The sequence below is a fragment of the Leucopleurus acutus genome (assembly GCF_964270905.1).
Source record: "Leucopleurus acutus genome assembly, chromosome: 6".
Classification (NCBI taxonomy): domain Eukaryota; kingdom Metazoa; phylum Chordata; class Mammalia; order Artiodactyla; family Delphinidae; genus Leucopleurus; species Leucopleurus acutus.
Genome location: NC_139149.1, coordinates 110615453 through 110629607, shown reverse-complemented (window position 1 = coordinate 110629607; position 14155 = coordinate 110615453). Strand labels below are relative to the sequence as shown.

Sequence of the window (14155 nt, the reverse complement as noted above, 5' to 3'; positions counted from 1 at the left end):
GAGAACCAACAAAGGAGAAAAGAAAACCCAGCCTGGATCTGATGCTGTAACAGCAGAAGCTGACCAATGGAGGCGTGAGTGAGGGCGTGGGGGGTCTGAGCCAGGAGCCCAGCACTGGGAGGTCTGCTCCACGGCACAGAGAGAGGGGAAAAGGCCAGAGCCATTCCAGGGGGCCAGAAACAGCAGTGAAGGCATTTCAGTGCCTGCCTGACCCCCCCTAGGCAGTAGTCACGGTACCTTACCTTCTGGCAGAAACCTTTTTTGTTAGCCACACCACCGTGCAGGAAAAAGATGGCAGTGTGTTTTATCCCTGAGCCAGACTGAGTTTCTGAGAAGATGTATTTAACCACAACTATGACCTTGACTTTTGGGTCCAGTTTGTTTGGCCTCCTGCTGCTCCTGCCTTATGATGACCTCCGAATCCTTGCAGGACCCCTGACCCTTACGACCGAGGCTGTGGAGGGAGTCTAGTCCCCAGCAGACCGCGAGCTTAGCACTGCAGCATCACCCTTGGTCCCTTTGCTGACTCCCCGCACCCGGCCTCATGGTCACCTCTCTTGTCCCCTCCTAGTCTTACATTTACACACATCACAGAGGGGACCCTCACCATTTGGAAAAAACAGTGCAGGTGGAAAATTGTTCTCTCAAGAATCACAAGGGACCCAGCCAAACGACGTTTCCTTGAAGAGACCTGAGGCGGAAGGGGACGAGCCACAGCATCGGGCCACACTTCCTGTGGGCCAGAGCGGGGAGCACGTGGCTGGGTGGGAGGGCAGTTGCCTATGAAAATAATCAGAAGCAGAGCTAGCGACGCTTTTCCCCAGCCGCTAAGAGAAGGTGGGTTTTGAAGGAAGGCTGGGAGCGATGTGGCCGGCAGAACCTGCCAGCAGCCTGAGTCTAAGCGGGTAGGTCACTGCTTCAAATCGTAGGCTTGATGGTAAGTGACACCCAACACGAAGAATCATTAAACACACAATCAAAAAGGCAGGGAGTTATCGGTGATTTATTGGCCCAGATGAGCAGGAAGGATCGGGGTGTTGCTGGAGATGGCTGCAAGCGGGACTCTGTCCAGGGATCTCACCTCTGTTTCCTCCTCAGTGGTGCCTCCTTCTCTCCTCCTGCAGGAGGGAACGCGGCCGGCATCTCAGCTTCGCCAGCCAGAGGGAAAGGGGCCCCCAGGTCTGACTGGCGTGGCTCAAGTCCACCTCCCCCCCGCATGACTCCAGGGGGGCCAGGGTCAAGGCAGAGAATGGGATCTCCATTGGGACCATGTGGTGAGGGCGGGATGAGGAGAGGCCCCTACTTGGAGGGAGGTCTGCTCAGGCATCCCGTGGCAGCACCCGAGTTTCTGATCACCAAGGAATACCAGACACAGGTGGGACGGCCCCACGGATGGTGCGGCAGTCACGACGCCTTAAAGCCATGTCGCTGTTGGGAGACGCCACCCTACACCTCAGCTTTGGTGGTGCCTCTGCAGCCTCTCGGTCAAGGCTCTCCCTTGCCAGCTGCCCCCCTGCACCTTTCTTAGTACCTGATCCTCCTTGAAGTCATTGTAATGGAAATGTCACTCCATCCTTCCCTACGCTCTGCAGTCACCGGGACAACAAGGGTGCAGGCTCCCTGGCTGCTCAGAGGAGGGACTGGCCGGGCCTGGCTTGGCCCCCTTTCTGGTGATGGGGGAGTCGGTCTCCTTGGGGTTCCAAGGTGGTCCAGTGAGAGCCAGGTTCCCACCTCCCTATTTCCAGGTGTCCCTCCCCGGGGGCCCCCAAAAGCTCAGAAATCCTTCTCTTTTGCCTGATTTTTGTGTTTTTCCACTTGCCCCCTACTCCATGCCCTTTGTGGACGGAAAGTCCTGGTCACTGTATCACTACCCGGGAGCCCACGCCCAACGCTCCCCCCCGTCTCTGGGCTCCTCTGCCCTGGGCAACTAGGGCCTCATCTGTGGGGCTTTGGGCTCAGAAACTGGGTCCCCCTGAAGATGGCCCAGCTGGGAACCCCACACCAAAACATTAATCGACCCTCAAGCCCCGGGGCCACGGGGCGCCCAGGAGGCCCCAAGCCCTCCAGTCATGCTGCTCCCCAGGGCGGCCCTGGAAGACTGGCCTTTGGCCTGGCGCTAGTGTCCCCCAGTTCACGTCCCAGCCACTTCCGCCTGCACTCTTCTTGCTTCTGGCTTCGGCAATTTATCCAGGCTCTATGCCTGCCTTCTGCCGGTGCAGCCAGGTCCCCAGTACGCCCAGACCCTGCCCCTCTGCACTTGTAAGTCACTGGGACCCTCAGCCTGGCTTCCCCCTTGAAGATGCTGTTGCCTGGGTTCAAGCCTGGCCTGAGTGCAGCCTGGGAACCCGCTGACGTGAGGAAGGCATCCACACTTATCTCCCCCTCAGCCCTGTCAGTGTTCCCACCTGGGTGTTTCAGAATCAGAACACAAAGCCCTAGGAGTGTATCTGGGGAGCCCTCCTGACTCTCTGGGAGGGTGGCCCGCCACCGTGACTGGGAGGCAGCAGCAGTGCCGTACCCCTAAGCACACATGGCGGCTGTGTTTCTAGGTGGCACAGAGATAACGCAAGTGCAATCAGCAGCAGTGTGTCAAGAGGGAAAGTGTTCAAGGGCACCCCCAGTGACCAGATATCACCCTCAGTTATCACGTGACCCAGGAGCAAGGCTCCATGTCAGCTCCTGCAGGGCAAAGGTCTGGAAGTGAAGTGGTGTAGCCACCACCTGTCCCCGCCACGTGTCCCCCTTGCCGTTCTAGGGGGCACACTCTGCCCTGATCCTTCCAACTTGCCCCTGACCCACCCAACCTTCTGCCCCAGGCTGCACCTTGCACACGCCTTAACAACCGGCTCTGCTCCTGGGGCCCGGGGGAAGCCTGGTTTGTAGCGTTTGTCACTTTCTGTGGTGTAAGTGTCCCCATCACAGCCAGTTTCAAGCTACCAAAGTGATGTCACTGAACCCAGACTTGTGAAGGGGTGCAGAGTAGGCGGCATTATAGTGTATCTCCCTCCTACAAATACAACAGGTGTATGTATCCTCCAGAATGTAGACAATATAAACAGTAAAACTAGGAAGGGATGAGTTTTGAGTATTTATTACCTTTGTTTTTAATAGAAATTATTTAATTTTAAGTTTATAAAATTTAAGCTTTGAAAATGACTGTGCTACCACCAGCTCATAGAAATCCTGAACATTTAGCGAGTGGGCACAAACTGACTACAGGACACCACTGCCTCCTGCCCAGGTGGGACCTGGCCCAGGGCCTGGACCCAGCACTCCTCAAGATCACTGCTCCGTGGCCTGTGCTCCAGTTGCCCCTCTTAGAGCTCACGCCATCACTTTGGCCCCTCGTCCTTCTCCAGGTGACCCCACTGACCTCAAAGCCTCTAGCATCCAACTCGTTGGCTCAGCTTTTTCCCGGGGCCAGGCTGACCCCTGGCCCAGCACCGCTCTCTGGAAGGTGTCCTCAGGCAGCCCAACCCTCCTCCAGCTCTGACCGTGGTGGGCATCCTCCACGCACTGCTTTCCTCCCCGGGTTCTGGAGCATGTGCTCCCAGCCTGGCTCCTCCCTGGAGACTGTCTCCTGCACCAGCCACTCTTCTTTCTCTCACCCCTGGTTCTGCCCTAGTTTTCTTATTTCTCCAGTTCCCTCCTCTGAGATCCCATCCATTCCCAGGCTTCAACTGACACCTTAAAGAGACGAGTCTGTGTAGGTCTCTCTAGGCCTGACTTTCTGCGAATTCTACAAGCTCCTCCTAGAAATCTGCCCATCACTTCAGTCTGGTGCTGGTGCCCTGCCCTGAACTGTGGCTGTCTGCAAAGGCCAGGACTTCTTCCTAGAAGATGGATAGCAACTCACAGGCCAGTGGAAGCTTGTCTCCTGCTGCGAGTTTAGCCAAGCTACTCTGCGATGTTGCTGCAGCATCTGCCGTGTGGCTCAGTGAGGCCGCAGAGGATTTGAACTGACCCCAGCCCTCTCGCTAATGCGTGGCCCAGGAACAGCCTGCAGCTCAGAGGTAAGAGTAAGTTCCTGATAGGACTTCCCCAAGGGCCTAGTGATATATAGTCTCCCCCACCTCCCAGGACCTCCCCGTGTGTCCCGTCCCTGACCCCAGGAGAGCCGTGTACCTCCCCCGGAGGTACTTCTCTGTTGCACTTTCCCTTCACCGGGGCTCCTAAGCAACGTTAATTTAACAAAATCACAACACTCCACAACCCAGTGCAGAGCAGCCCCACAGGATACGTTTGTTGAACTGAATTAAAATGGGAAGTTTATGCCACGGTGGAAAAACCATCCTGAAAGATTTGGTTCTGAGGCGTGAGGTAAGTTCTGAACACCCTCTCTATGGTAGATTGTCGCAGACCTGTCGGGTTTGTTTCTGGGTCCTTGTCGGTCCCTCTTGCACAGATTTGGCCTTGGCCATGTAACCTGTGTTGGCCAATGGGAGAGCAGCAAACGTGACGCAGGTAGAAACCTGAACAGCACGTGGGTTTGATCTCTCTCACTGCAACTGTTGCCCTGAGACCACCATGTGAACGAGCCTGAGCTAACTTGCTGGAGGATAAACCCAGGACCCAGCCCGCAGCCAACTGCCAGACATGAGTGAGGCCCTTGACTGCCCTCTGATCAGCTGGGTCCATCCAAGCCCGAGAGAGCTGCCCATCTGGGTCCAGCCTCCATTGCTGATCCCCACAGTTGTGAAGCTAATAAATTGTTGTTTTATGCCATTAAGTTTTGGGGGTAGTTTGTTATGTGCAAAAGTGAACTGCGTCACTCCTTAGAACAACTCCCCACAGGGTCTGGAGAGCTGAAGATGGTCAGGCAGGCAGGCCCAGCCCCTCGGCCACGAGGCTGTACTATTAGCACCCTGGGAGGCCCCAGGAGGATCTCCCCAGATCCCAGGCGAGGCCAGTGAGGCATTCACCTCGCACACAAAATGTAAGCGGTGCCCCCGGATTCAAGATACATGGTATTTTAATGCAATTCAGCAAACTATGGCTCGTGGGCTGGCTGCCTATTTTTGTAAGTAAAGCTTTATCGGAATCGGGGCTGGGATTAAGGTTCTGCAAGCAAGGCAGGGCCACAGAAGCATGTGGTCAGATCCTGTTTGTTTTTTTTAAATAAATTTATTTATTTTTGGCTGTGTTGGATCTTCAGTGCTGTGCGTGGGCTTTCTCTAGTTGCGGTGAGCGGGGGCTTCTCTTCGTAGCTGTGCGCGGGCTCTAGGCACGCAGGTTTCAGTAGTTATGGCACGTGGGCTCAGTAGTTGTGGCTTGTGGGCTCTAGAGCGCAGGCTCAGTAGTTGTGGCGCACGGGCTTAGTTGCTCCACGGCATGTGGGCTCTTCCTGGACCAGGGCTCGAACCCCTGTCCCTTAAATTGGCAGACAGATTCTTAACTACTGTGCCAACAGGGAAACCCCAGATTCTGTTTTTAGTATAAGTTGGATACTTTGTCATGGATTTTTTGTGTTAATCTTATTTACTTGTGCTTTTTTTTTTTAGCTCCTTTGATTTGGGCCAAATACTTTCCAGCCTACCGCGTGAGCCCTGGTATCTGACTAGATCTCAAACCTCTACCTGCCTATTATATTCCCACCAAGGGTCATAATTTAAGCAGTTGCTGGACTTTTACACTTGTTGTGAATGAAGCAAATGAGATCAAGTCCTACTCAGGAGAAATTAAGGGGCCAGTAACCAGAGAGCTGGGATCAGCTTTCAGGGGCAGAAGGACTCTTCCCGAAGGCCCATTTCTCCAAAGTTCCGTGGACTCCTCTCCACGTCTTCCCTGAGTAGGTTTCATGGGCAAATCCTCAGAGCTGCATGATTTGGTTTCCAGATGACCTGTGAAAACGTTCTGGTTTCGGTTTTGTATATTTGATTTCCCCCCCGCACCCCACCCCGTAGACAGTGTTTATATCCACCTCCCATTAGGGCAGCAGAGAGCTAGAATATTTACGCATAAATCATTGGTATTTTACAAAGTCTCTTCTGTGCCATCAGCCTTGGGATGTGGAAGTGTGTGTCTGCAAGAGGGCCCTCCCAGAGGCCGAGGCCATGTTTAGTCCCCAGGGAACCGCCCAGACCACTGCTGGTGACCTCAGTGTAGTTTGCCCACATTGTTTTTTTATCCCAAATGGCCAGACATTTACAAATCGCACTTGAGCTCATCTGCAGGCTTGAGGAGAAAGAGAAGTTCCCCTTGCATCAGGGAGGCTATGGGTGGTAACAGATGAGCCGCCCACTCCCTCTGGATTCTGGAGACAGGGCTTCTCCCACGCCAAGGCAGGGCACGGCTGTGCCAGTTGGTGGCACCTGAGGAATCTGAAGGGAGTGGACAGTGCTGGAGAGAATGGGAGAGATTTTTCCATGATGCTCCTCTGCTGTTCATCAGCAAACACTCTCTGCCTTTTCAACGTTTCACCGCGGAGCGCTTCCATTTCAGGGACCCAGTCTCTCCTCCTCCTGTTTGTCCGTATCAACAACACTGAGAGAAGTGTTCGTGTTTTCTCTTTATTCCTTCAGAGGTCAAGCCAGGAGTTCAGAGGACCTGGAGGCTGACATTCCCAAGAAGGCAGGGCAGTGTTCCACACAGCCTCCTTCCCCAGGAACAGAGAGGGGCTCACGCATTTCCAGAGAATCAAGATGGGCCAGTGACACGACCACAGAGTTCTAATGTGCCCAGCCTGGCACCACTGCCAAGACCTTGCGAGATTAACCCAGGGTCCTGGCCCATGATGTGTTTACAGTCATCACAGGGGCAACCTGGCCTCTTGCCTGCTCCAACATTCTCCCGTTTACCTCTCTGCCCGCTCTCCTGAGGAGTCAGAAGGCCCATGAAAAACGCAGTGCTTATCCTTTATTTACGTCCAGTGGGGCCACAGTAATGTCTCCACTAATGGGCATGGCCAGGGCAGACGGACTGCCTGGGGGGCAGCATGTGATTTTATTCACACACACACGTACCATCTAAATACTGATAATTTTATTTCAATATTTGTGTTTTAGAAGAGGACAGACCCTGCGACTAGCTTGAGTAACATTCCTGGCTCTGCAGTGAAGTTTCTTCCTCTGTCCTCAGACGTGGGCCCTGAGGGCACCCTCGGCAAGAAGCGAGTACAGGCCTCCACCAGCGGGGGACAGTCACACTGCCTGCGGCACTATTTGTGCTTATGGTCTTAATGGAGGGAGGGAAATGGCTTTAAACTGGTCAGCGCTCTGAGTCCTTAAAACACACGTGCAGAAGCACGGGGCTGCCTTGGAATAGCCATATTCCCAGCCAGAGAGGGGAACACACCACATTCTTACCAGATTTTAAAAGAGGAAGAAAATACGAAGTCTGCTGCTCAGGCAGCGGGCTTGAGAATGAGTTTCTGTTACTCTCAGTCCCTTCTGTTCCCTCATACTCGGTCTGGGTGAGGGGGCCAGTTTCCGCCGAGGCCAGGGTCCCGTCTCCGGCCGAGATGTCTGGCTCCGGCTCCTCCGCAGAAGCTCCCGAGATGGACGAGATGGACGGGCTCATGGATTTGGCTGTGCTGCCCCCCCCCCCAGCTGGGTGCCAGGGGGAGGGCGGGCAGGAAGGGCGGTGGCAGGACCCTGGGGCATGGGCTGTGGTGGGCCTGGTCCTGGATGCCTGGAGGGCTGTCCCCCTCAGCCCCTGAAGCCACCTGGCGGCTCACTGACAACTGTCTCTTCACATCTGTCACCTGCAGCTGCTGGCTGGCTGAGGGCAGGAAGTTGGCTGGTCACTGGGCAACGGGATGGTGACACCGGGGAAGAACCCAGCCTCACTTCCTGGAAGACTGGCCGCCTGGAGAAGAAAATCTAGGCAAGCTGCCAGCGCCAGGCCGGTCTCAGCACAGAGCCCCGTCTGTCCCCCACAAGCCCTCCTTTCAACAGGAGAACCTTCCCTCCCGGGTCACCTGCTCTGCGGCCAGGGCCTGAGTCGGGCGGCCACGCTCGTTCCTTACAGGAAGCAGGCTGCCCGGTGCGGGGACTCAGTGAGCTCCGCCGGCCGCGCGCCTGGGTCTGTCGAGGCCGAGGGACGCGTATCTGCTGCTACCCACCCCGTGCGCCGGCCAGCCCGTCCGCGGCCGGGTGCTGCCACCGTGGTTACGAGAGCAGGGGCGCCCGGCCTGCTGCAGCCCGGAGGCCGGGCAGGGATGGGCGGCCTGCCTGCCCCTCTCCTGGCCGCCGCCCCCGCCCCCCCACCCCGGTACTCGCCGGCATTTCCTCCGGACCTGTGTGCGGAAGCACCGCGGTGGGGAGGCCGGGCTGGGGCCCCGCGTGTGTTTCCCAGCAGAGGGGCGCTGCAAGAAGGGGGAGGGCCCCGCGGGCTTCCCAGCCTCGGCCCATTTACACGCTCCCAGCCCAACGGCTCCCCGGCTGGCCAGAGCGCCCAGGGCCGCGCCAGGAAGGGAAGGGGCCGGCCGCAGGCCTGCATACATCCTGAGAGTGACTGATTCTGTGCCGCTTGACGTTCTTTCGTTCGGTTTCTCTTTTGTTTTCCCTCATTTTTAGTAAAGCCCTTTAGAAAGTTACGGGCTCAGCTGGGGAGTGGAGGCGTGTGGTCAAGTAGCCGACAGGCAGGGGACAGAGAAGCGGTCTTTACCGCTAGTAAAAGGGCAGGAGGGGGACCCCAGGGACAGAGGGGGGCCCTTGGACACCCCCCTCGGTCCCTCGGGCGACCCCTCCGCCCAGCCTGCGAGGAAGCACCTGCTTCTGTCTGATTTCGAGGCCGCCCTGAGCTGCTGCTGGCTGCTTCCCACCAGAAGGCCGGTTCGGATTTCAGGGTTGACCTGCAAGCCCCACGCAGGGGGATCTTGTCTCCGAGTGGCACTGCCTGGAGGGTGTCATTCCGCCTGTCTGTGTATGAGCCGCTGAGGCCAAGGGCAATTTCATAAACAGAAAGACGAGTGAAGACCCGGTCCCTGGGGCAGAGGAAGCGACCGGCTAGGGCCCTGGTCCTGCGGGGAGGGGAAGCGGGCCTTGGTCCGGTGGGCACGGGAGGGGCACCAGTCAGATGCAGAAGGCCAGCGCCCTTCCCTGCAGGCTGACTTACTTTGCAGGCTCCTCGTGGCGGACGCCGTGGAGCCGGGGCGGCTGGCCTGCTGTGGGCCACACGAGGAGAAATGAGGGGCCAGAGCCGATGCCTTGGCCTTGGGTGGGTTCAGGTCCAGGATCTCCGGGCTGCAGGGGGCCCGGGGCTTGTAGGCGAAGCCTGGTGTAAACTCCCTGGAACAAAATGTGCAATCTGAAGTCACAGGAGGAAGGAAGGACCCCCCTTTCCAAGCACTAATAGATGCCAGGCAGGCACTGTCCTGGGCACGCGGTGGGGGTGAGGGAGAGCAGGGCACCCAGAGCCATAAATCCCTGCCCCACGGAGCTCACGTTTTAGGGCAGGAGGGAGACGATGAAAGAGGAATCAATGCTAAGGAGGAGAGGAAGCAAGGAAGGGAATAGGGAACTTGGGAGAGTATTAAATTGTGAGATCGAATGGCGAGGAAAGCTGTGGCTGGCAGAGTAATGGTCCCCAGTTAGGTCCATGTCCTACTCCCTGGGACCTTACATGACAAAAGGGAATTAAGGCTGCAGGTGTGAGATTATCCTAGATTACTGGGGTGGGCCCAAGGTAATCACAAGGGTCCTTAAGAGTGGGAGAAAGGCAGAAGAAGAGAGTCAGAGGAACAGGTATGGCCACGGAAAAAAGGCACAGAGACGACACGCTGCTGGCTTGAAGGATGGTGGAAGGGGCCACGAGCCAAGGAGGGCATGAGGCCTCTAGAAGCCAGAAAAGACAGAAAAGAGATTCTTCCCTAGACCTCCGGAATGTAACCTGTCCAGTGGACACCTTGATTCCAGCCCACTGAGACCCGTGTAGGACTTCTAACCTAGGGAACTGTAAGATAATAAATTTGTGTTTGTTCAGGTAACTAAATGTGTGCTAATTTATCATAGCAATTGGAAAGTGATTTTAGATGGGGTAGCCCGAGAAGGCCTCAGTGAGAAGGTGACTTTTAGCCCCCAAACAATCCTGTGAGGCAGGCATTACTACCCCATTTTTCAGATGTTAAAACTGAGGCTCTAAGTTCATAAACTTTCCCAAGGTCACACACATAACAAGCAGTTAGTGAGGCCAAGCTCTGAACCCAGTGGGATCTTATAGCCAGCCATCCTCCAGACACCCTCAGGACCCCATCCCAATGGACCAGCTTCACAGAGACAGGAGCCAGCTTTCCTCCGGCACCTGCAGCCACCGCAGCTGGGGTCAGTGATGTGACTTCCCGGCCCAGCCCTTTGCTCTCTGGCTGTCATTGAGCTATATACATGCTCAATTCTTCTTCCCACCTCGACTTCTGGGGCCTTTGCTATCTATGCGCCCATTTTCCGGACAATAACTCTGAAGACTGGAGTCCCGGGTTGTCACCCAGGGTTGTTGTCACCATTGAATGAGCTGATGTCAGCGCCAGCTCCGCTCCCGGCAGGTAGCAGGTACTCCTATAGTCCAGCTTCCCTTCAATAAGTGGGTGTCTCCATCTGCGGGCTGCACACAGTGGGCGCACGGCAGGTACTGTGAGCTTGGCGAGTGAGGGGGTCCCCCCATTGCATCCCCTGGGACAGGGAGATGCTGACCGGCTGCAGGGCTTCCCAGTGGGCAGTGAGGAGTGTGTGTGTGTGCATGTGCGTGTGTGGTGTGTGCTGGGGGTTGAAACTGAGGTCTGTGGGAAGTGCGGGATCCAGTGGCCGGGAAGGAGGGTGGGGGGCCCAGAGGGTGTGCTCACTGGAAGGACCTGGACTCTCAGTCCCGCTGTGCTGCTCTCTAGCTGGTGACGAGAGTGACCAAGTCTGCTGGCGTTTTGGGAGCCTCAGTTTCCTCACCTGTAAACTGTTTTCTATAGGACAGCTCTGAAGGTAGGGTGGCTGTGCTCTGGGCCCAGTTGTGGTAAAGTGCCCCCTAAATGGGGGTTACGGCTCTGGGGCGTGAGACTTGGGAGGAAACTGCATAATTTTTGGATTCATTTCTATATGCCTCCTTTTTTTTTTTTATATATTGAGAATCTATTACTTTAATAATCAGAAAAATAAAACTTAAATATCTGAAAAGTCTCCAAATTCAAATTTAGAAAAAGACCGGCATACACCACTATATATAAAATAGATAACTAATAAGGACCTACTGTAGAGCACAGGGGACTCTACTCAATACTCTGTAATGGCCTCTATGGGAAAAGAATCTAAAAAGGAGTGGATCTATGTATACGTATAACTGATTCACTTTGCTGTACAGCAGGAACTAATACAACATTGTAAATCAACTATATTCCAATAAAGCAAAAAAAAAAGAGGCTGGCATAAAAACCGCCCATACGTTAGACAAGAAATCTTTCATACCAGGTTGAAAAGGATAGAGGAGATTTAGCCCTATTACTTTTTTTTTAATTTTAATTGTTTTTTCTTCAAAAAGCAAAATTTATTTTTATGTCACTCATAATATTGTCCCTCCAGGTGAACTCCCTAAGAGCAGCAATTTGGTCTAGTTGACCTTTGAGCCCCAGTGTCCAGCACGGGTTCTGAGCACCACATGCATTACCAGTGAATGAAAGAAAAGCAAAACCTTAGGGCAAAGGCGTCATAAATTCCGGTACATAGATCAGATGAAAGAGCACACAATCGTTAAAAATAATGAAGATGGGGGCTACTCAGGCGTATGAGAGAGAATGGAATAAGGCTGAAAACAGAGCAATACAGAGTAGCACGTAAGTCTGACTGCAATTGTGTGAAAGCAGGCATGCATTGCTGACACTTCTTCCACATACAAAGAAGCTTCTTATACGGGCTAATGAGGTGGTTTTCCTTTCCTATTATTTAATTCAGATGTTTTCTCCTATTTTGCTGTTCTAATTTTGATATATAGATTTTTTTTTTCTTTCTTTTTTTGGCCTGTGGCTTGTGGGATCTCAGTTCCCTGACCAGGGATTGAACCCGGGCCATGGCAGTGAAAGCCCAGAATCCCAGACCACCAGGGAACTCCCTAATTTTGATATTTTTTATCATTGTTATTGCAGTAAAATATACAGAACATAAAAATCTTGACCATCTTTAAATGTAGCCCCGTTACACTTTAAGAAGGAATACTTGAGAGACACTAGTAAAAACTACTCAGGTGAGCACTGGGGCTATTCCCGGCAATGGTAACGGCACAGGGTCAGCCCTGGGTTACCTGGGGATGTCCCATCACACGGTCATGGAACAGGGTGGCCAGATTTGGAGGAGCTAGACGTGCAGGCCCAGAACGGCTGGCCCGCTTCACCCCGTGGGGCCTTAGAGCCAGTGGGCAGCAAGGTCAAGTTGCAGGGTCAGAGGCAGCCGAGGTGAGTTGGCAAGACGTGAAGGGAGAAAAAAGTCTGGGCAGCAGGGCTGGGAATCTCTAACCTCCCAACCCAGGGCAACCAGGAAAGGGTCCCATCCTTTTTGGAGAGCGAGTTGGCAATGCGTGTGAACACCCTTACGTGCAGGTTAATTTTATGGGTCAACATTGCTGGGCCATGGCACCCAGGTATTTGATCAAATATTGTCTGGATATTTCTGTGCAAGTGTTTTTTGGATGAGATGAACATTTCAATAGGTGGACTTTTTTTTTTTTTTTTTTTTGGCCGTGCTGTGCGGCTTGTGGGATCTTAGTTTCCCGACCACGGATTGAACCCGAGCCCTTGGCAGTGAGAATGCAGAGTCCTAACCACTGGACCGCCAGGGAACTCCTCAGAGGTGGCCTTTGGGTAAAGCAGACTGCCCTCCAGAATGTGGGTGGGTCTCATCTGATCACTTTTGGATTTTGGATTTGTCAGGTCTCTGCTACTATGGGAGCCGATTCCTTAAAAGAAATCTCTGTATAGACACACTTCCTGTTGGTTCTCTTTCTCTGGAGAATCCTAACTAATACACCTTAAAAGGCAGCCTCCTCTCTGCCGTGGGACGTGACCTTTGGCCAGGGCAGCGTTGCTGCTGGGGGAAGAGCACCCTCAGGCAGAGGCTCCCTCGGCTGGCTCCCCCCCGTTGGCATTGGAGAAAGTGGCCTTTGGCAGACACCAGGGGGCCGCCCTTCAGCTTGGCAGGTGCCCCCCATCCCATGAGGTTCCCCAAACCACCTGGGGGGCTGCAGGAAGTGGCGGTGTGGACTGAGGGCGCTGGCCACTGTCACTGAACTCTGCAGGGATGATGGCATCAGGACCCCCTGGAAAGGACTCTGTAGGAGGCGGGGATGGGCGTCTGTCGGTAAGGGTCAGCTTGGCCTCTGAGTGGCCCCTAGCCCCCTAACGCCCCAGAATGTTGAGCTCAGCAGTCTGGGCAGCTAGGAGCCAGAGCCAGGAACGGGCGACGGTCTGGCAGGAGATGGGGCCGCATGAGGGCAGAGCAGAAAAAGCACATGGATGGCAGGTGCCTACAATTTAGAAAAACGTAATCTGCTGCAGGAACACATGGTGCTGGGTCCTAGTAAGAGGTAAACTTCAATATATTGGTAAATTGGGAGGCAGCCTGCAAGGTAGGCGATTACTTATTAAAGAAGACTGGCCTGCTTATATTATCTCCCTTATCAATAGGAACATTGTGTTGGAAGGGAGTAGCAATAAAAGGCTTCTGGAGATATTTAATCTCTACTTGTGTTTGGAATGTTGCTGAGTCATAATCCGAAGATGGCTGGCGGCCAATGGGTCGGCAAGGCCACGGGACAGTCTGGGTAGCAAGGCCCCTCACCTTCCCAGAGGTGACGGCTGGAAAGCAACGCTGCACGTTCCAAGGTGCAGGTCAGCCCCTCCAGGTCTGGACCGACAGATTTCCCGGGAGAGGGCCTTGGCTCTTCTTGGGATAAATGCTTTTTTTAGAAAAATGCATTTTCATAGCCTGGTTAACAGTTACTCAAAGCTAAGCGGATAGAAAAAAGAAAAGGAGAACTTGGCTGTGGGGAGGTGTGGGATGGTGAGGTCCGAACATTTTTACTCCTGGCTTTTCTAGGAAGGCAATTGCACAGCAAGACCAGCTGCTGGAAGCCACGAGGCTGCAATCATCTTTACACCACCTCAAAGTTGGGGCTAAGCAACGAGGGCTAGGGCTATCATTCCGTCTACCAATGACCCACGCCCAGAGCTCCAAGGGCCTTCCTT

The 14155-nt window shown here is 54.3% G+C and overlaps 1 protein-coding gene across 5 annotated transcripts in view; it reads right to left on the bottom strand.

The window, feature by feature from the left end:
• Positions 1–7051: 7051 nt before the first annotated feature.
• Positions 7052–14155, bottom strand: part of ARMC9 (armadillo repeat containing 9) — a gene marked incomplete at its 3' end in the record, with an annotated part of 136556 nt that continues 129452 nt past the window's right edge. For 4 of the 5 annotated variants that reach the window (XM_082841494.1, XM_082841495.1, XM_082841496.1 and 1 more), the window contains one exon: positions 8894–9230. In XM_082841494.1, the coding sequence (XP_082697620.1) occupies positions 8894–9230 (337 nt within the window). Of the gene's footprint in view, positions 7807–8893; positions 9231–14155 lie in introns of those variants that run through there. The other variant, XM_082841498.1, reaches the window with a different exon arrangement.